The sequence below is a fragment of the Myotis yumanensis genome, unplaced genomic scaffold (assembly GCF_028538775.1).
Source record: "Myotis yumanensis isolate MYYU_CA2020_CCGP unplaced genomic scaffold, mMyoYum1.0.hap1 SCAF_10, whole genome shotgun sequence".
NCBI classification, from domain to species: Eukaryota; Metazoa; Chordata; class Mammalia; order Chiroptera; family Vespertilionidae; genus Myotis; species Myotis yumanensis.
Genome location: NW_027223761.1, coordinates 71,868,224 through 71,890,002, shown reverse-complemented (window position 1 = coordinate 71,890,002; position 21,779 = coordinate 71,868,224). Strand labels below are relative to the sequence as shown.

Below are 21,779 nucleotides of genomic sequence, written 5' to 3'. Positions count from 1 at the left end.
TGAAATATTTGAATTTCTGTATGCCAGACTAAGTAGAGTTATATCTGATCCATTTTGGACTCCCTCCAAAAGGATTTATTTAGTAGTAAGCAATCTGTGAAGTCAGATTTTTATGAAGGTCAGTTAAATGGTATAATATGAGAAGATGCTTTTGAACACTGAAAAAATCTTTATGAATACAGCTGTATATTATCACTAATAAACTTTTATTTTATAATCATTACTCTGAACAATCTGATGAGATGATTTTTTTTACCCTTTAGTGATATGGTAGTGTATTTAATATTATATCTACTTCATAAAATGTGCTACTGTTCTGTATAAACTGTTGTACTTCTTAGAATAAAATATTCCATGCATTGACAGTCAAATGACCCACTTTTTAAAAGAGTTGGGTTTTACAGTATGTGCTCATTTTTCATTAGTTTTTTTTTTTTAATAACTTTTTGTCAGACTGACAGGATGGATGAGGAATTTATAGTACTTTACTATGACAACTCCTGAACTAATTGTACCCACAAAATATTACCAACTTCAAACTAATATTTCTCCAAACTCTTACTGTCATAGGTGTTCTACACCTGCGGTCGGCAAACTGCGGCTCGCGAGGCACATGCGGCTCTTTGGCCCCTTGAGTCTGGCTCTTCCACAGAATACCGACTTCTGCGCATGGGCCACAAAGTTTCAATCGCACTATACATGCGCACCCGCATGTGGTATTTTGTGGAAGAGCCACACTCAAGGGGCCAAAGGAGCTGCATGTGGCTCGTGAGCCACAGTTTGCCGGCCACTGTTCTACACCCATCATACAATCAAAGAGAAAACTTATTCTGATGGTTGCAATGATTACATGTGTGTGTTCTACCTTTCAGAATTACACTTAATGTTTTCATTGATGGACAAAGTTCCTAATGGAATAGAGCCAATGTTGAAAGACTTGGAGGAACATATTATTAGTGCTGGCCTTGCAGATATGGTAGCAGCTGCTGAAACTATTACTACTGTAAGTTTTCCTCAATGGCAATGACTGATGTATATCAAGTTTATTTTTTTAATGGAGATTTGGGTATATAAAATAGTAATTGATTGGAAACCAGTGATGTTGGAACCCATTTATTTTAATGAAATTTTTTTCCAGAAAATTTCCCAAATTTTAAGGCTATCGTGTTTTATTAAAATTACTAGAGGCCCGGTGCATGAAATTCGTGCACGGGGGCGGTCCCCTCAGCCCAGCCTGCACCCTCTCCAATCCGGGATCCCTCTCACAATCCTGGACTGCTGGCTCCTAACTGCTCACCTGCCTGCCTGCCTGGTCGCCCCTAACTGCCTACCCCCTGCCAGCCTGATTACCCCTCACTGCCTCTGTGTGCCGGCCTGATCACCCCTAACTGCCCCCACTGCCGGACTCATCACCCCTACCTGCCCCCCCTGCCGGCCTGGTTGCCCCCAACTGCCCCCCCTGCCAGCCTGGTCGCCCCCAACAGTCCCCCCTGCCGGCCTGGTCATCCCCAAATGCCCCCCGCCCCTGCCAGCCTGGTCACCCCTCACAGCCCCCCCACCAGCCTGGTCGCCCCACACAGCCTGCTGTTCAGTCTTTTTGTCGTTCCTCACTAACCCCCCTGCTGGCCTGGTCGCCCCATGCAGCCTGCTTGTTCATCGTTTGGTCATCCCTCGGGCCAGCCCTGGGTGGTTGGGCAGCCGCCATCTTGTGGTTGTGGGCGCCACCATCTTTGAGGTCATGGCAGTCATTTAACATATTCCCTCCTTATTCGCTGTGGGTGCCACCATCTTTGAGGGTGGGCCAGTCAATTAGCATATTCCCTCCTTATTGGCTGTGGGTGCCGCCATCTTTGTGATGACATGAGGGTCAATTAGCATATTCCCTCTTTATTAGATAGGATGTTTATATTTTCTCACTTTTTTGTATTCTTTTCTTTTTAAAAACTCAGTTGACTATAAAACGTTTTATTTTTAGGACTCTGAAAAATATGTTGAGCAGTTACTTACACTATTTAATAGATTTAGTAAACTCGTCAAAGAAGCTTTTCAAGATGATCCCCGGTTTCTTACTGCAAGAGATAAGGTATATATCCCTGTATATTAACACTGCTGTCATTACTTACTTTTTATTTAGATTTGGAAAGATACATTGGTTACTGAATAAAAGCAAAGTACAGAAAAGAATATCGTATAATCCTGTTTATGGAAAACTGAAAGGATATGCATTTTTTACTTAGTTTGCCGATAACATGTCATAGTTTATTTTATTAGAAACTAAAAACCTAGGAACTCAGATTTTTCATCAATTGAAGGCAACCATATTTATTATATTTGGGTTGTTGTACGTTTTTGTAAGCATTGGGTATACTTGTGAATTAGAATTTAGCCAGAAACTTGCTCTTCCTCATTTTCCTAAGAATTTTTTTTTCCAGTTTTTAGTATTATTGAAATATTAAATTAAACGACCTGCAAAGGCTTCTTTGAGGTGACATTTGAATCAAGATTGAGGCTGATTAGAGTGAGTCATGTGTCTGTCTGAGGGAAGAGTATTCCAGCTGGAGAAAGTCTGTACGGCAGGAATATACAGTCATGTTCCAGGAACATAGAAGAAAGACGTCAATTTGGCCAGAGTAGATTGAATGAGGGAGAGAATAGTAGAAAATAAAGTCAAAGAGGTAACAGGAACTCAGGGCATGTAAGACTGTGGACCATGGCTTTTACTCTGAGTAGGGTTTGGAAAGTCATTGAAAGCTTTTGAACAGAATGACAGGACCTGACTTACATTTTAACAGGATCACCTGGCTGCTGAATAGACTGAAGGGGGGCAAGAGAAGAAGCAAGAATATCAGTTAAGAACCTATTTAAGTAATTCAATTAAATAATGGTAGAAGCTTGGCCCAGAACAATAGTGGGTGCAGGTAGTCAAAAGTGGTTGAATTCTGATTACATAATGAAAATAGACTCTGCAGGATTTGGTAATGAATCAGATATGGAGTGTGACAGAAAGAGATCATTCCAGGATGCCACTCAGATTTCTGTTCTGATCAATTAGATGCTTGCTGAGATGGGGAAGACTGGAAGAAGTATGTTAGGGAGAGATGGTTGCAGAGAGATTAGGAATTTTGTTCTAGACAAGTTAACTTTGAAATGTTTATTAAACATCCATGTAGCAGTGTCAAGTCTGGACTTTAAGGGAGGGAGTGGGCCTGAAAAAAATAAATTTGGGAGCTTCAGCATATAGGTGGTATTAAAGCACTGACACTACTATGATCACTAATGTAATAAGTCAGGACAGAAGAGAGATCCAAAAACTGGCCTGTTGGATTCTAGATTTAGTTATCAGAAAGATGAGGAACCATCTTTCCTCATGAAAGGAGAAGGGTGGAACGACCAGGAGAGTGTGGTGTGCTAGAAAACAAGTGGAAAAAGCACTTTCATGAAGAGGGCATGCTCTGCACCTTTAAAATGCTCCTGACAGGTCAAATAAGATGGGGATTACCCATTATCTTCAGCAACAGGGAGAGGTAGTGAGTGACTCTGACAGAACGAATGGGTGGAGTAGTGGTGTGAAAGTGTGCTTGGAATGGTTTCCAATAAGAATGGCAGTAGAGAAATTGTAGAAAGGGAGTTAGTTCCTCTAGGAGGTTAGCTTCAAAGAGAAATGGGACAATAGCTGAAGGTGGACAGAGCCAACAGAGAATGTTTAAGATTTAAAAAATAATAATGTGTTTGTATGCTGAAGGTACAGAAACAGTGGAGAAGGGAAAAGTTGATGATGCAAGAGAAATGGGAGGGAACTCTGATTATTAGTTTTCTCAGTGAAATAGGAAGCTACATTGTCAGCCAAGAGTGTACATGGAGGAGGAAATACCTGAAGTTTGATGAGAAAAGAGATAATATGAAAATGTTTTCCGGGATAATTTGTGGACAAGAGAAAATGGTATGGCTGTCAGGCAGAATTAAGGCCCCAGGAACTTGAAGATAATGACAATCATAAAATAACAGAGAGAATGCTGAAGTCATTTACTTTAAAAATTCTATCAGGCCAGATACACCATTAAAAATAAAACTAATTTATATTTTTATGTATTTTTGGAATTGTAACTACTTATGTAACTATATTTTAAATATCAAAAAGAATCTTTATATTTTATTTTAAATTATTATTTGCAGGCATATAAAGCAGTTGTTAATGATGCTACCATATTTAAACTTGAATTACCTTTGAAGCAGAAAGGGTAAGTTTTTTTTAAATCATATGTTTGAAATTCATAAATTTTTTGGAGTGTCATATATGTTATTGAGTATGCAAAGTGCCCTATTTTTCTGATTTTATTAGGTTTGTTTTTTGTTTCATTTTTTTTTTACTTTATGATTTGTGCAACATTTGATTATTAAAAACTCTGCCTCAATTTTTAATTGTGTATTAAGTTATCTCCTTTTATGTCCAAAAAATGTTAATTGATCTGTCATTTATAGGATGAATTTACCTGTGCTAAATACTATTATAGAAAAATCAGAAAGTCAGAATGTAATGAAATAGCAATAAATCTGAGCTAGTTATAGTAACTTCAGAGTAGTGCTAAGTAGCACTAAAGGTCAATTGGAAATATATTTTGATGTAATTTCTAGCTGAGAATTGCTATTTTAAACAAATTTCACACTTAATGCTAAAACATTTTATTTATTTACTTACTTACTTATTTATTTATTTTTAACATTTTATTTGAGAAAGAGAAAGAAACATGGATATGAGAGAGATACATTGATCGGTTGCCTCCATACATGCCCTGACCGAGATCAAACCTGAAACTTAGGTATGTGCCCTGACTGGGAGTCAAACCCATGATCTTCAGGTGCACAAAACAACATTCAACCAACTGAACCACACTGGCCAGGGCTGTTTGCAGTTTTTTAAATGGATGATAGTAGCTACCAAGCATATCACTTTGGAATTTAGGTTACATTGGAAAGAAACATTTCAGAGAATGAAGGAACAGTTTTATGTTAACATATTAGTAATGAAAAGTTTTAAATGTTAACATAAATATGCATGGATTTACACAATGCAATATACAGGTAATGTATTACAGAATTGTACATTGGAAGCATAATTTTATTATGCAATGTCATTCCAATAAATTTATTTAAAAATCATTTTAATTCAAAAGTATTTTATCAAGTATATAAATAAAATATTTTAAAGATCATTGGCACCCGGCCGGTGTAGTTCAGTAGTTGAGTATTGACCCAGGAACCAAGAAGTCACGCGTTTGATTCCCGATCAGGGAACATGCCTGGGTTGCAGGCTTGATCCTCGGTAGGGGGCATGCAGCCAATTGATAATGTTTCTCATCTCATCAATGTTTCTGTCTCTCAATTCTCCTCCCTTCCTCTCTCTCTAAAAATCAATAAAAACATTTTATTTTTAAATTTTCTTTATTGATTAAGGTATTCCATATGTGTCCTTATCCCTCCCCATTGCCCCACCACCACCACCACCAATAAAAACATACTTTAAAAAATAATAATAGCCTTAGCCAATTTGGCTCAGTGGATAGAGCATCGGCCTGTGGACCAAAAGATCCCATGTTCAATTCGGTCAAGGGCATTGCTTGCAGGATCCTTCTCTGCCCGGTCAGGGCTCGTGCAGGAGGCACCCAATCTATGTATTTCTCTCACATCGATGTTTCTCTCTGTCTTTCCCTCTCCCACTCTCCCTGAGAATCAATGAAAAAATGTCCTCAAGTGAGGATTCACAAAACAGTAAAATAAAACAAATAATAAATAAATATATATATCATCGGCAAGGCCACTACTAGAATGAGGCAAAGAGGCACCTAGGGCACAACATTTTAAGGTCTAGCAGGTCTAGCTCTCCGAGAACCTGAGTGTGTGTGCCTCCTTAAATTGTGCATCCACGGTGTCTTCTTGCTCACCCAAGTCCCAATCCTGATCACTGGTTTAATTCAACATAAGAAATTAGTGAAAAATTGGCTTTAGAAGAAATACTTGCAGATATCAATTATTTTTTATTAATTGGTTTTAATTTCTTTTTTAGGGTAGGATTAAAAACTCAACCTGAATCAAAATGCCCTGAGCTGCTTGCCAATTACTGTGACATGTTGCTAAGAAAAACACCATTAAGCAAAAAATTAACTTCTGAAGAAATTGAAGCAAAGCTTAAAGAAGTGGTAGATAAATTTTTTTTAATTTCAAAGATTTTAATGACCAGACTTTGATTTTGTAGTTTACTTATAAGACTTTCTGTGATAGCATCAATTTTTTTAAATGTATATTTATAAGAAACTAATATGAAATTTTATAGTGCAAGATCTTTATAGGGCAATGTTTTTTCTTCCTGAAAATTTTTTATTCTATAACTTCCAGAAAGGGAAATAGCATTTAATTCTTCTCTTTATTGATTATTTTTAGGCAATTAAATTCTAGCACCTACTAAAGGTCAAAACATGGCGGGGGGAAGAAGGGAATGGTGTGATGGTGATAGAATGATTGTTGAGACAGAGTTTTTCACCTCTTTTTTTGTGTGTGTGAGTCCAAAATAGGTAACTAGGGATGAGCGAGTTAAATAAGCAATTTATTGTTTTCATTTTTATTTTTTTCCTGGTTGTTAGTGTCATGTAATATAAGCCCAGGAAAATAAGAAGTAATAATAGACAAAAAGGCCTAGAGAGAAGATTAGTGTCAGAAACAAGTGAAGAAGATATGCAAAAGAGAAAATTGGGAAGAACCATTGCTTTTTATGTAAAGTTTTATTACATTTATATAAAATTTGAAAAATTGATGTTTGCAGGAATTAAAAAGTTGTTTGGTTATTGTCTCAAATTTGCTAACTTGTAAAGTAGTGTATCAGAGACGGGCAATTTAGTAGGCCCCTCTCTCTCTATATTCTTATGAATTTCTGAATTTTGACAATTGAAAGATACAGGAAGTTCTAAATGAGAGAGATTTATATATGAATTGACAGTAACCTTGTTTTCTGTACAGCTCTTGGTACTCAAATACGTACAAAACAAAGATGTTTTTATGAGATATCACAAAGCTCATTTGACACGACGTCTAATATTGGACATCTCTGCTGATAGTGAAATTGAAGAGAATATGGTCGAGTGGCTAAGAGTAAGTGAATTTTTAAAAAATATTTGGTTTTCTTAATATAACACATGGTTCATATGTGGGGTTAAGTAACACATTTTTGTGATATCTTCAGTGTCGAAGGAATAGGGAATATTTTATAAGCATATAGTATCAATTAGATAAAATAATGTGATATCTAATAATGTTATTATTTAATAAAGAATTTTAGTGAAGCACCTTTACTCATTTGAACTGACCTTATTAAATAGGCCACAGAATAGATCATTTCATTTTTAAGGTGTTTTTCATACTAAATACTTCTGTATATCAAAAAGAACCAATAGGTAAAAGATGATGGCTTATTTAGGGTAATCATTGCTGATTGTGACTGAATTCCCCTATCAAAATATTTTGTCTGTTCCTCCCAGTTCATTTTAATGGAATTTGAGTTACATTAAAATGTGTTTTTCATTTATACATATGGTATTATATACTGTATTATATTGATATATAATAATAATATTATATATAATAATTACCTTTATTATACATAAATATTTTATGTCTTTCATTTATATATATTTCAAATTGCAGATTTAGAGGTAAACCTGCTTTGTAGTGTGGGATAATAAAAATTATTGTGCAAACTGAGACTATGCAAAGTGATCTTAATATTAAGTCAGTGGAAAAAATATTTTGTGACTGACTTCAGAAATTTTTGTCAATACATTAAAAGCTCTTACTATATATAAATATGTAGGAAAAATGAAAAATTAGCAAAATCAATATTTAGTACACTGTAATTTAAAATAAACTTTCAGTGTTTTATTTCTTTGTGAAAAAAACTTTAGTCATGAGTAAATATGCATTACTCATATTTAACACATAGCGGTAACTGAAAGTTGAACTGTGTTGTTGATGTCCTGGAGTTATTTATTATACTGAGTAACTGAAATTCATGCGTATTGGAATTGTGCAAAGAAAGCCAGGATTGCCTGTACTATCTTATTTACTTTCTAAGAATTGCATTTAGTAGGTAGTAGACTATAAACATTGTAATAAGTGAGAGGAAGGGTATTATTTAATGCTTCTGTCTTTGGTTTTCATAGGAGGTTGGTATGCCAGCAGACTACGTAAACAAGCTTGCTAGAATGTTTCAGGACATAAAAGTATCTGAAGATTTGAACCAAGCTTTTAAGGAAATGCACAAAAATAATAAATTGGCTTTGCCAGGTATTATTTTATAATTTTGTATATGATACACACATATTTTTTAAACTTTTTTTTTTTACAAGAAATATCTTTGTTTTCCAGTAAATTAAAAATAAACACTGGCAGTAATAAATACAAGGATGTTGCAAAGATCACATTCCTTAGACATCCTGCAAAATAGAGTCTATATTTGCTAATCTTTATTTTAGAAACAAGAGTACACTTTTTATTTAAAAAAATACGTTTTTATTGCTCTCAGAGTGGAAAGGAGAGGGAGGGAGAGATAGAAACATCAATGATGAGAGAGAATTGTTGACTGGCTGCCTCCTGCACGCCCCCTACTGGGGATTAAGCCCACATCCCAAGCAGGTACCCTGACCAGGATTCAAACTGTGACCTCCTGTTCATGGGTGAATGGTCAATTACTGAGCCACCCGGGCGGGTCAACAAGTATACACTTTTAAAATCTTTAGTCCTGTTTATTTTCACCAAAGCTTACCCTGTATGTAATTTACATGCTTATTTATTTTGAATTTTATCGATTGTCAAAATTTACTTTATATTTTTCTGATATTTTTGTCTATAGCTGATTCAGTAAATATAAAAATTTTGAATGCCGGTGCTTGGTCAAGAAGCTCTGAGAAAGTCTTTGTCTCACTTCCTACTGAACTGGAGGATTTGATACCTGAAGTAGAAGAATTCTATAAAAAAAATCATAGTGGTAGAAAATTACATTGGCATCATCTCATGTCAAATGGAATTGTAAGTAAATGTGTTAGTTAAGATATTGGTTTGACTGAAAGTATCAGGACTCCAAATAAGAGTTGCTTAAACAAGATAGGTTTGCTTCTCACATATAAAAGTATGAGCAGGAGTAGTAGATCTCTTCCATGAACTTGTTAGGGACATGGGCTTCTAATTATATCCCTTCCTTAAGATATTGCCTTTGTCCGCAGAATTCAATATGATCCTTACTATGTCTTTCAGCACAACAGAAAGATGAGGGTATATGTTCATTTAAGGGCAACTTCTAGAAGTTTCCCCCATCATTTCCACTTGTATCTCATAGGCCAGAACTCAGTCATATAGCTACATTTTGTTCCAGGGAAAGTTGGGAGATAAGCCTTTATTCTGGGCAGTCATTGAGGTCTGTTAAATATCTTAATACCATGTAAGACAGTAAAGAATGGATATTGGAAGGCAGCTACCAGTATTATCCATATGTAATCTCACATAAGAGATCCTATAGTAGATAGATGGTAATCATTATGAAAAGATTCTTAGTTTTAAATAATTGTATTATCTGTTATGTTATAGATAACATTTAAGAATGAAGTAGGTCAATATGATTTGGAGGTAACAACGTTTCAGCTGGCTGTGTTGTTTGCATGGAACCAAAGACCCAGAGAGAAAATCAGCTTTGAAAATCTAAAACTTGCAACTGAACTCCCTGATGCTGAACTTAGAAGGACTTTATGGGTTTGTTTTTTATTTTTAAAATGTTATCCTGTCACATAGCAGAAAAATGTGTTGATTTGCTTATAATAAATTTATGAATTCATAACAATTTCAAATGAGTTTTAACCAAGAAAAATACATTTTAATGACGTATTTATGGAAAAAAGGAAATGAAAAATAAACAAGTTACTGAAATGGAGAAAGGCAGAAAAAGGAGAGAACGATTGCGTTGGTAGTTAAATAGTATCTGTAAGGAGTGTGATCAAAGGTTTCGTTATGAGAATGTGTTCAAAGATATATGACCAAAAATCTAAGAATTAGACAACTTTGGTTTTTTGTGGCCTTATAAAATGTACTCATTAGCCTCCTGCTCATAACTACATTTTATCCCTACTCCATAGACATCTTAAAAGTTCCAAAATAAATTATTACCTAGAGAGAAACAGCTGGTATATAACTGGCAAGTGGTGTTTGCTGTGGGTCATGTATGACCAGTCCCTCTAGTTTCTTGATGTATTGTAAAGGGAACATGTATTGCTTCCTCATAACCAACTCTTTTCTCCTCATTCTCTCTGTTCTCATTATGCATTTACATTATTATATTCACAGAGGTACCAAATAAAAGGTTGAATTATATAATCTTTTCTCACCTCTATTGGGCATGGTGGAGAATTGATCTTGGTATTTAATACTGTTCATAGGTGCTAATTGTTTTCTCTTTATTTATAGTCTTTAGTAGCTTTCCCAAAGCTCAAACGGCAAGTTTTATTGTACGAACCTCAAGTCAACTCACCCAAAGACTTTACCGAAGGTACCCTCTTCTCAGTGAACCAGGAATTCAGTTTAATGTAAGGTTTATGTTGGTTGATCTAAAACAAAATACCTTGTTTGAATTTTGGTATTTAAAACACACCCGTATACTCTTCATCATTCTAGAGCAGCAGTTTTCAACCTTTTTCATCTCATGGCACACATAAACTACTAAAATTTTGCAGCATACCAAAAATATATTATTGCCAATCTGACACAAAAAAAAGTATAATTTTGATTTATTCACATCAGATAGCTATTGTTGTGTTGTAGTCATGTTTTATTTGACAGTCTAAGGGAAAAGAGGTCAGTGCCCCTGACTAAATAGTCAGGTACAGTATTGTATATTTTAAAAATTCTTGTGGCACATTAGTTGAAAAACCTGCTGCTCTAGAATATGCCAGTGAGCTGTTTATTAAACATTAATGAACTAGAGATGTTTATTTCTTGTTTAAATTTAAATTATTTATTGTTTAAAGTATTACGTATGTCTCCTTTTACCCTACTGATCTCTCCCAGGCCGCTCCCACCCCCCAGCACATGTCCTCACCCCACTACTGTCTGTGTCCATGGAGATATTTATTTCTTTACATATTTTTCATGGATACATTTTTGTGTCTGACATTATACTGTATTGCTTTTCATCTTTAAAGTAAATCATCTTTTTGCATTTTAAAGCAGCTTTATGCACACAAAGCATTTTTTTTCCCCTTAAGATTCAGTTAGGCTCTGGCTGGGTAGTTCAGTTCCTTAGAGCATCGTCCCAATATGTCAACGTTGCAGGTTCCATCCCCAGTCAGGACACATACAAGAATCAGCCACTGAATGCATGCATAAATAAGTGAATCAGCCAATGAATGCATACATAAATAAGTGGAACAACAAATCTCTCTCTCTCTCTCTCTCTCTCTCTCTCTCCCCGCCCCCCTCCCTCTCTCCCTCTCCTTCCTCCCTCTCCCTCTCTCCTTCTCTTTCTCTCTCTCCTTTCCTCCTTCCCTACTTATCCCCTTCCCCCCCTCTCTCCTTTCCTCTCTCTCTGAAATCAGTCAATACATAAAAGTTTTTCAAAAGTTCCAGTTAGATAAGGGGTGGGCAAACTTTTTGACTCGAGGGCCACAATGGGTTCTTAAACTGGACCGGAGGGCCGGAACAAAAGCATGGATGGAGTGTTTGTGTGAACTAATATAAATTCAAAGTAAACATCATTACATAAAAGGGTAAGGTCTTTTTTTTTTTTTTTAGTTTTATTCATTTCAGACGGGCCGGATCCGGCCCGCAGGCCGTAGTTTGCCCACGGCTGACTGTTAGAAGGTAATGCTGGCCCAGCCGGCATGGCTCAGTAGTTGAGCATGTACCTATGAACCAGGAGGTCACGGTTCGATTCCTGGTCAGGACATGTGCCTGGATTGCAGGCTCGATCCCCAGTAGGGGGCATGCAGGAGGCGGCCCATCAATGATTCTTTCTCATTGTTGATGTTTGTATCTCCCTCTCTGAAATTAAATATATATATGTATATATATATGTGTGTGTGTATATGTATGTATGTATATGTATATAAGCTAATGCTGAATTACAACATATATATCTTCAAGTATCTAATCGCATTCATGGCAATGCAAATTATATTCACTTTGTTATTACAAGGAGTGTAATCACCTATATTTTATTAATGGAGTCTTTATTGTGTTTGAGTGAAATCATAGAGTTTATTTTAGGAAAAGCTATGTATGTTGGTTATTTGTTACTTGTCCTGTAAATAATTCTGGATATTAATTTTTAAAATATATCTAACTCTTTTCTCTCAGACCTTGTTGTTATAATATGATGTTTACACGGCCTCTCACTGTAAAATAATTTGATTCAATGTTTTTTATAGAAAAAATGCAAAAGTTCAGAAAAGGGGTAAAATCAACTTGATTGGACGCTTGCAGCTCACTACAGAAAGAATGAGAGAAGAAGAGAATGAAGGAATAGTTCAACTACGAATACTAAGAACCCAGGTTTGTAATATTAAGATAGAATGTCTAAATTTTTTTAAACTTTGGCATTTTGATGTTGTTTAATTCTTCAAACATTTTTTTTACATTTAAAAGCATGTAGGTATTCAGCCTTTTTGTAAGGAAGACCTAATTTTCCTTTTTTCCTTTTTTTGACCTAATTTTCATTTTACTGGAATTTAAAAATTGTACTGAGATGTTGTCTGTCTGCCCTGGCCAATGATGCTCAGTAGTTAGAGCATTGACTTGGGCACCAAAGGGTCTTGGGTTCGATTCAAGGGCATGTGCCTAGGTTGCAGGTTTGATCCCCAGTGTGTGCCTCGCTTTCTCTCTCTCTCTCTCTCTCTCTCTCTCTCTCTCTCTCTCTCTCTTTTTTCCTCTCCCTCCCTCCCTCCCTCCCCTCCACTCTATCTAAAAGCAATGGGAAAATATCCTCAGGTAAGGATTAACAAAAAGAAAAGAAAAAAAAGAGATGTCTGTATGGTAGATTCTGTAGGTTGTGCCAACCCTTGGTTTTAGGTTCTGTCTTCATTTGACCACACCTGATTAAATGTATCTCAGCAAGAAATTACAATTCTGGGATTGATATATTTACATTTTTATTTGACTTCTAATTCCATTGAAATATGAAATTAGGGAACATTTTTAAAAACATTTTAAAGCTAGGGTTATGATATCTTCTGAACATAATAAAGAATACCTATTACAAGCTAATATACGACCATTGTAACTTTAGAAATAGATCTATTAAAACCAACTATGCCACTTTTACAATTTTTACTTAGTATTATTTGAAACTACTGGCCAATGCAATGAGAAAAGGTTAACTTTTTTTTTATTGATTAAGGTATTACATATGTGTCCTTATCCCACCCATTGCCCTCCCACCCCCCCGCCCACTCCCCACTCATGCCCTCACCCCCCTGGTGTCTGTGACCATTGGTTAGGCTTATATGCATGCATACAAGTCCTTTGATTGATCTCTTCCCCTTACTCCTGCCCTCTCCTACCTTCCCTTTGAGGTTTGAGGAAGGTAAAATTTTTTGTTACTTAGAGATCATATAATATGATAAAGGAGTAAAGATGAATAAAAATTGCATTTCTATTTATCAGTAAACAAATTTTAAAACAAGAGGTAAAGTAAAGAAGAAATCATAAAATTCATAGGTATTTCTTTAAAAAGTAGTGTTTAGGATCTTATATGAAGAGAGTGGACCTTTACTGAGATTGAAAAGAAAATATGAATAAAGAGATCATGCTCTTTTTGTTACTAAAGTTTTTAGTGGAGTGTAATTTACACATAACAGAATGTGCCTTTCAAAGTATAGTTTCCAGTGAGTTTTCATAAATGTATATACCTGTGTGACCATCATCTCAATTAAAATACAGAACATTTTGCCCAGCTGGTGTGGCTCAGTTGGATGAGCATCGTTCCATAAACCAGGAGGTCTCATTTCAATTCCCAGTTGGGGCACACGCCCAGGTTGCGGGCTCAATCCCAGTGAGGGGCGTGTGGGAGGCAGCGGATCAATGTTTCTCACATATTGATGTTTCTATCTCTGTCTCCCTCTCCCTTCCTCTCTCTGAAATCAATAAAGCATATTTTTAAAAACAACAACAAAAAAACCCAAAACATTTCTATCACTCCAGTAATTTCACCATATCTCCCATCCAGCCACTGTCCCCCCCTCCAACCCACTTGATTCCTATCACCATTGCTTAGTTTTGCCTGTTCTAGTTCTTCATAAAAATTAAATCAGACGGTATATGTACTCTTTGTCTCTGGCTGCCTTTGCTGAACATGAAATACCATATTCCTTAATGATAAGGCTGAATAACTTAATGAGTCAATTTTTCCCATATTAGTATCAAGTTTACCAAATTTCATACAAAATTCAACCAAGAATATTTTTGGAATTTTATATATTGATTCTTAGTTTTATCAGAATAATGTGCTTGAAACCTTAAAAAAATAATAGGGTGATGATGGTGAGCTTGCCTTGCCAAATATTAAAACTTATTAAAATATCTACAAAATGCCCTAGCCAGTTTGTTCAGTGGTTAGAGCATCAGCCCTTGGACTGATGGGTCCTAGGTTCGATTTTGGTTAAGAGCATGTACCTCGGTTGAAGGCTTGATCCCTGGCCCCCATTGAGGCGCATGCAGGAAGCAACCAATTTCGATGTTTCTCTGTCTCTCCCTCTCCCTTCCACTCTCTAAAAATCAATGGAGCCCTAGCTGGTTTGGCTCAGTGGATAGAGCATCGGCCTACAAACTGAAGGGTCCCGGTTTCGATTCTGGTCCAGGGCACATGCCCAGATTGCAGGGGGCATGCAGGAAGCAGCTGATCAATGATTCTCATTATTGATGTTTCTATCTCTCCTCCCTTCTTCTCTGAAATTAATAAAAATATATATTTTTTTAAACCAATGGAAAAATATATCCACAGGTGAGGGTTAACAAAAAATATCTACAAAAATATGACAAGCAGATTACTTGAGGAAAATAACTCAGAAGTAAGTCTCCTATATAAGTACAGACAAACTTTACAATAAAGGAAATAATTTTCATGGCCAATGAAATGGGAATGGATTATTCAAGAAAAAGTTTTGGGAAATTTTACTTTTTGGAGGAAAAATTATGATATATTCCTAGTTTATGGTGACACCAGGATAGGTAAATTTCAGATGGATTAGAGTTGAGAGTATAATGGGATGGCAGGTACAGTCATACTATTAGATGTGCAGAGAAAATGGAGGTTTTTTTGTTTTGTCTTAAACTGATCCAGAGTTGTGCCCAGTCTAGTAACCTGAGCTGTTCCTTTAGGTCATGCTGAGCCTTTTTTATTTCTCCCTGGTCCGATTCCACCCATTTGCATTATTTGCTGTTTTCACAGATGGCATCTGGATGTATTGAGGATGAAAGGAATTCATTTGGCCTTGTAGTGACAGTGAAGGGGTTGTCATATTTATAAGTTGTGACAGTATCCTGGGTTCTTGCTCATGGCAGCTATGGAGTGCTTTATCTGTCAGATGAGAATTTGCTATCTACTGCTGATGTCTGTAGCAGAGGAACTATGATTTATTCTTTTTGCAGTTGGTAAGGACCACATAGCCACTTCCCTGCTCTCACTGCCATCCTCTGCTCTCACTGAGCTCTTGAGCTCTCAGACTAGGCCACGTGTTCAGTGTGGCCCGTGGCCTACATGGCACATTGTAATATCATTCGCTGCTGCAGGATCACTCTCTCCTGCCCTGTGGCAGGTTCATTAACTCTAAACTCTGCGTCATGTGGGAATGGAGAGAGATTCAGGAGTGCAGATTATTTCCATCGTATCGTACCACTCTTCTAGTGACCTCCAGCATAGTAAATGGGGACCAGCCTCTGGCCGGTGTGGCTCAGTCAGTTGTGTGTTGTCCCATGCTCTTACAGGTTGCCCATTCGATCCCTGGTCAGGGCACATGCCCAGGTTTTAGGCTCAGTCCCCAGTAGGGGGTGTGAAGGAGGCAGCCAGGCGATGTTTTGCTCTCACATCGATGTCTCTCTGTCCTGCTCCCTTCCTCTCTCTCTAAAAATAAATTTTTAAAATATTTTTTAAAATATATTTTTATTGACTTCAGTTTTCATCTTAACTTCTTTATCACAACCACCATCTTACCACTACCAAATCTAGAAGGGAGAAATTGGGACATTTACAATTGTTCTCCCTCTCCTCCCTGGTTTCTGTAATTCTCAAAAGCTTAAAGGGACAGACTTTCCCTCTTCCTTCTTTCTGTGTGGACCCTTGACATAAACCCCTGTGATCAGGAGCCTGGCCTCTGGATATATTGAGAATAGGAGGAATTCACTTGATCTCCAAGTAACAGTGTAGGAATTAAACCATCAAGGAAAATATTGAATAAATTGACATAGATAAAAATGCTTACTCCTGAAGAAATTGAAAAAGATTTAGTTGAATCGGTACAAATTGAAGATAGTATTTATAACAAATACAATTTATTAATCTGATAAATATATAAATCATAGTAATTATTGATGTCTTAAAACAGACACCAACTAGCCTCTCTTACTACATAAAGAAATAACTGAAAGCAAGGGGAGAAGTATGTGTAAGGGTTTTGTTGAATCTTAATTGATTTTTAAAAAAATACTTTTATTGATTTCAGAGAGGAAGGGAGAGGGAGAGATAAAAACACCAATGATGAGAAAGAATCATTGATCAGCTGCCTCCTCACACCCCACGCTTGGGATCAAGCTCACAACTCAGACATGTACCCTGACCAGGAATTGAACCGTGACCTCCTGGTTCATGGGTCGACATTCAACTACTGAGCCTCGCCAGCCGGGCTCTTAATTAATTTTTAACACAATACTGGATTATATACATATTGTGCTCACAGGTAATAGAAATTTTTAACATGTACATAGTGTGGAAAAAGGAATGAAAGTAATTGGCTAAAACATTGGTCTGGTTTTCTTTCAGCAGAGAGAGAATAGATAATTTTGCTTTTCCTCATTTTCCAAAATCTCTATAATCAGATTATCTTTTACAGTGAGCAAAAAAAGATACTGATCTCAATGTTAATCTCCTAGTGTAGTGATTTTCAACCTTTTTTATCTCATTACACACACAAACTAATTAGTAAATTTTTGCAACACACCCAAAAGTTTATTTTATACCGATCTGATAAAAAAACAATAGGTATAATTTTGACTGACTTCCAAAAAAATAGTAATAATAATAATTACCTACCCTTTTTGTTCCAAAGTGACTTTTTAAAAAATTAAGTGCCTATACTTTTACATAAGGATTTCTAGGCACAACCTTATTATGCAACGTGACAAATAGGATGCAACTCTGTTATGTGACTTATATATTTATGGCTCAAGACAGGGCATACACACCACATGGCTGTTGTTAACTTGACAGTCTAAGAGAAAAGAGGTCGGTGCCCCTGCTAAATAAATAGTATTGCATGTTTTAAAAATTCTTGTGGCGTACCGTGGCACACTGGTTGAAAATCGCTGTCTTAGTGATTATTTATCATTTGGATAGATGTTGGATAAAAGATAATATACATAAAAAGTCATTTTTTGTTTTCCTTTACTTAAAATAATCTAACTATTCTCTTTCATTTTTATTTTTTGTTTTAGGAGGCTATCATACAAATAATGAAGATGAGAAAGAAAATTAGTAATGCTCAGCTGCAGACTGAATTAGTAGAAATTTTGAAAAACATGTTCTTGCCACAAAAGAAAATGATAAAAGAGCAAATAGAATGGCTAATAGAGCACAAATACATCAGAAGAGATGAATCTGATATCAACACTTTCATTTATATGGCATAATTTTGAACATCATGGACAACATTAAGAACTCAAATTTTGGAGTGCTTGGGCAGAAAGTTGCAACAGTTTGTGCTGAAAGTTTATTTGGACTTTGATTACATAAATATTAAAATCTCTGCCTTACCTAACAAAACAACTATATTTTGCCAACCACATTAGTTAGCATGATGGCATTCCCTTCATGTCACACACTCTTTAACAGCATGCTCTTTTGTGGGAGACACTTGCATTCATGAAGAGCCCTTTATGAACTTTTAAAAGGAAATTTGACTTATACCCACCAGAAGAAATACAGTTGGGAAGGGTGAGGGTGGGATTCTTACTGCTTTTTTTCTCCTTTTTCCTCTCTTACAAAAATGTACTTGCACAAGGAAGGTTCTTCAGATATTTGTGCACTGAAAAATGCTGTTATGTGTTGTTTTTAAAATGCAATTAAAACTAGAAATAGCACTCTTGGTTTCTTTTGGTCAAAAGAGTGAGCTGGTCTACACAACATTGGGAGAGGGCAGATGTAGGTGAGGAGATAAGTATTTAATAAGTATCAAATTATTTGTTCAAACACTGCTTCAGTATAATAACTGGATTTTAATGGTGACCTAAGAATGGTATTAAATTTTTCCACCTTACAAATGTTGGCTTTCTTTAAACAAGAGACTGCTGTTTTAGTTGTTTGTTTTTTAATGATAAGGAGTATTTTTATTTTATATGGCTGGAGAGCTTGTTTTGGAAAAGTGAAGCTTATATTGTTTCTTCAATTGTTTGAAACATGTATGGAGATAGGTTGGTCATTTTGATTGCAGAGTCAAAATAGCAAAGTTAAGTGTGTTTTTTCTAATACACTTAATATATCTATACCTAATATTTGTTATGCCATTATCCAAATTCATTAAAAACAAGGCAGAAATCTCCTGCTCTCATATAATGCAGTTATATAATTGATCCCTTAATCTGTAGCATAGAAATATTTTGGTATTTTAGTCTCTTGATTAGGGATGTATAGCCTCAGGTTTCCTGATAGGAAGACATTCTGCTTTAAACAAGTAATAAGTACCAGTTACCTACGAGGAAGAGAGAAACCACAACATAGGAAAGACCTGAAAAGCATAAGTAAAAGTGTTGCAATCTTAATATGAACAGTAAACTTGCCAAATACATGTACATATATATTTATATATTTGAAAAATAAACATTTTTTAAATGTTCAGAAGGCAACTCTTACCTTGTTCCTCTTAGTCAATCCAAAGTAGCAACTTACGAGTTGCTGGTAACTGAATATTCAGAGGAGTGAAGATTTCGTACTTGAGGACATGAGCAACTTAGAAAGAGAAGAACTCCCCATTGGGAAAGTATGGCTCAACGTGGATTTTTATTCATTATGATACACGTTTCAAATTTTCTTGCAAATTGTTTTACTTCTTGTTTGATACTGAGTAAAATTTTTAACATACGATTTTGAAGTCAGTCCGATATGGTGTGCTGGAGCATTGAAGGCTTACAGCATTATCACAGAGTGATTACAGGAGCATTTCACGGAATCTGCCCAACCCCAAGAGGCTTTGCGAGCTGCCTGATGAAGGAAAGCTGATTTAAAACACTTAAGGTTTTGCTGATTATAGTCAAATGCCTGTTCTGAAATTCATAGGAAATTGGAATTTTGTTTCTAATTTTAAATCTTATACATGAGTTCTAAGATAGCAAATGTCAATTATTAGACCAAGTCTATTGTGAAGAATTAATTTAGTGCTCATCATTTTCTCTAATTAAATGACTGCTAACAATGGATAAATTCTTTAAGAATTGTAATAAATGTGGTCCTTATGTTTAGCTCTTGGCATATTTGCTTATCCAATACAAGAATGCCAAAGGAAGGAAATATTACAGGCCATTTTTCAAAGTCGAAGATTTATTGTTTTAAATTATAATTGTTCTCAGAACTTTTTTGTAACTTCTAATCATTTTGGTGATTTAAGAGTGAGAGCCATGATGTTTTGATTTAATAAAGGCAAATTTAATGCAAAAGTGGGTAACTCATAGCAAACTTTTCTATTAAATTTTATAAATTTTTAATAGCTAATTATGTCCTAACTGTATTTTGGGGAATAGAACAGCAGTAAATACTGTAGACTCACAGCTTTCATCATTTTTTTTTGTTATGTGTACAAAAGTTTAACTACTTTTTGGTATTTATGAAAACCATTCAGTTGACAAGGTGCCTATACCATTACTGAATTTTCTTTAAATATGTTTTGACAATAGATTTGCTAATTTAAATTTTTAAAAAATCTGAAGAAAAAGAACAATTTACCAGCAATTTGCTAAATACATAATCACAGCTGTATCTGTATCAGGTCCCTTTTCTATAATGTGCACTTAAAATTAGTGCTATCTGAGCAGGAATGAAACCTGACATAGTTAAGGAAAAAAATATATTCCTTTTTTTCCCCCCATGACTAGTATGGCAATAGGACTCTTCACAGGTTAATTTAAGCTTCAAACATTCATCTTCTAACTTAGAGATGGAGTCATCTCGAAAATGTTAACCTTTGTTACCATCCCATTGCCAGAGTAAATAGATGTGAAAAAAACTTACAAAGTAAAATATAGAACAATTTTAATACGAGATAAATATTAAACCATTACTGTTTCAATGATTTAATGAAGATCTTGAAATACATTCTGAAGTCTTCCAATTTTTACATTTATTGGAGGGGGTCTCAGCATTCTGTCAACCTATTTAAGTCTCTTACTCTTACTTTGTGCATAAGTGTTGAAATTTCCAAAAATGAAATGTTAGCTTCTTATATTTACTTCCTATTAAATTTAATGCAAAATATGACCGTGGTTTAAAAGTATTATGCATTATTTGCAGTAGGATTTCATTAGCCCTGCTCAAAGGGCAAATTTAAAAAAATACATTTTGGGTGAAAGATTTGCTAGTTTTCCAGAAAGATTTGCTATCATAAACTCAAGCTGGTTTTTCTATTTTCATGTAAATGACTGGAATGCTATCTTACACACTCTTCCAAGGTCATGTTTGTGAAATAAACATTACATGAAAGCTTTCCTGTCATCTACACTATCTGTGTCGCCTGGAGTGTTGAACAAATTTGAGTTCCTAAGTTGTAATCTATCCGTATATGGTATGTACGATTTTGAATGTGTGCCACTACATACTAAGGTGATAACGCTGTACAATTTTAAATAGTAGCAGTTTCTGTATGCAGTAGGCTGAAATATTTTGATGAACTGCTTAATTTTTGGATTTTATTTTTTAAGTTGTATAATTTATTTTCTTGCAAAATAAAAATGTAATATAAAAGCTTTCACCTACCCAGAAAATGTTGATGTTCTACTGTAAAATAGTTTCTGAGTTTAATTTAAAATTTTATAATAGGTATATTCATGTATTTCATGGAGAAATAGTAAGTCTCAGCCAGCCTTAGGAATCAGAAATATGAAGAGGAACCCACTTTTTTTTTAGATTTCAAATTCTAGTTCAGAATGAAAGCTATCAGGAATGCAGTTTTTCCGTTGATGCTAGCATATGGTCCTCATGCCTGGAAGAAGTCAAAAATTCTAAACCTGAAAGTGATTAATGCATTCATTCATCAGTTTAGATAGGCCTTGTCATAACAAATTTAAATTTCATATCAGATCAAATTTTAAAATATAAATTATATATATGAAAATTTGTAAATACTTAAGTTTTGAAGCTATAGTTTAGTAATAAGGTTATGAAAATGGACCATGTCTTTGTCATTGGCTGCTATAACAACGTATAAAAACTGGGTGGCTTGGAAGCAACAAATTTATTTCCCACAGTTCTGGAGGCTGGAAGGCCAAGATCAGGGAGC

At 35.4% G+C, this 21,779-nt stretch overlaps 1 protein-coding gene across 1 annotated transcript in view; it reads left to right on the top strand.

Moving 5' to 3' along the window:
• CUL5 (cullin 5) overlaps window positions 1-21,255 on the top strand; it is a 99,231-nt gene extending 77,976 nt beyond the window's left edge. The window contains exons 9-19 of the mRNA XM_070425983.1: window positions 873-1,003; window positions 1,976-2,083; window positions 4,174-4,238; window positions 6,062-6,194; window positions 7,009-7,140; window positions 8,208-8,331; window positions 8,897-9,072; window positions 9,628-9,789; window positions 10,498-10,616; window positions 12,456-12,579; window positions 17,731-21,255. Coding sequence (XP_070282084.1) covers window positions 873-1,003; window positions 1,976-2,083; window positions 4,174-4,238; window positions 6,062-6,194; window positions 7,009-7,140; window positions 8,208-8,331; window positions 8,897-9,072; window positions 9,628-9,789; window positions 10,498-10,616; window positions 12,456-12,579; window positions 17,731-17,925 — 1,469 coding nt within the window. The 3' untranslated portion in view covers window positions 17,926-21,255. The remainder of the gene's footprint in view (window positions 1-872; window positions 1,004-1,975; window positions 2,084-4,173; window positions 4,239-6,061; window positions 6,195-7,008; window positions 7,141-8,207; window positions 8,332-8,896; window positions 9,073-9,627; window positions 9,790-10,497; window positions 10,617-12,455; window positions 12,580-17,730) is intronic.
• Window positions 21,256-21,779: the final 524 nt, after the last annotated feature.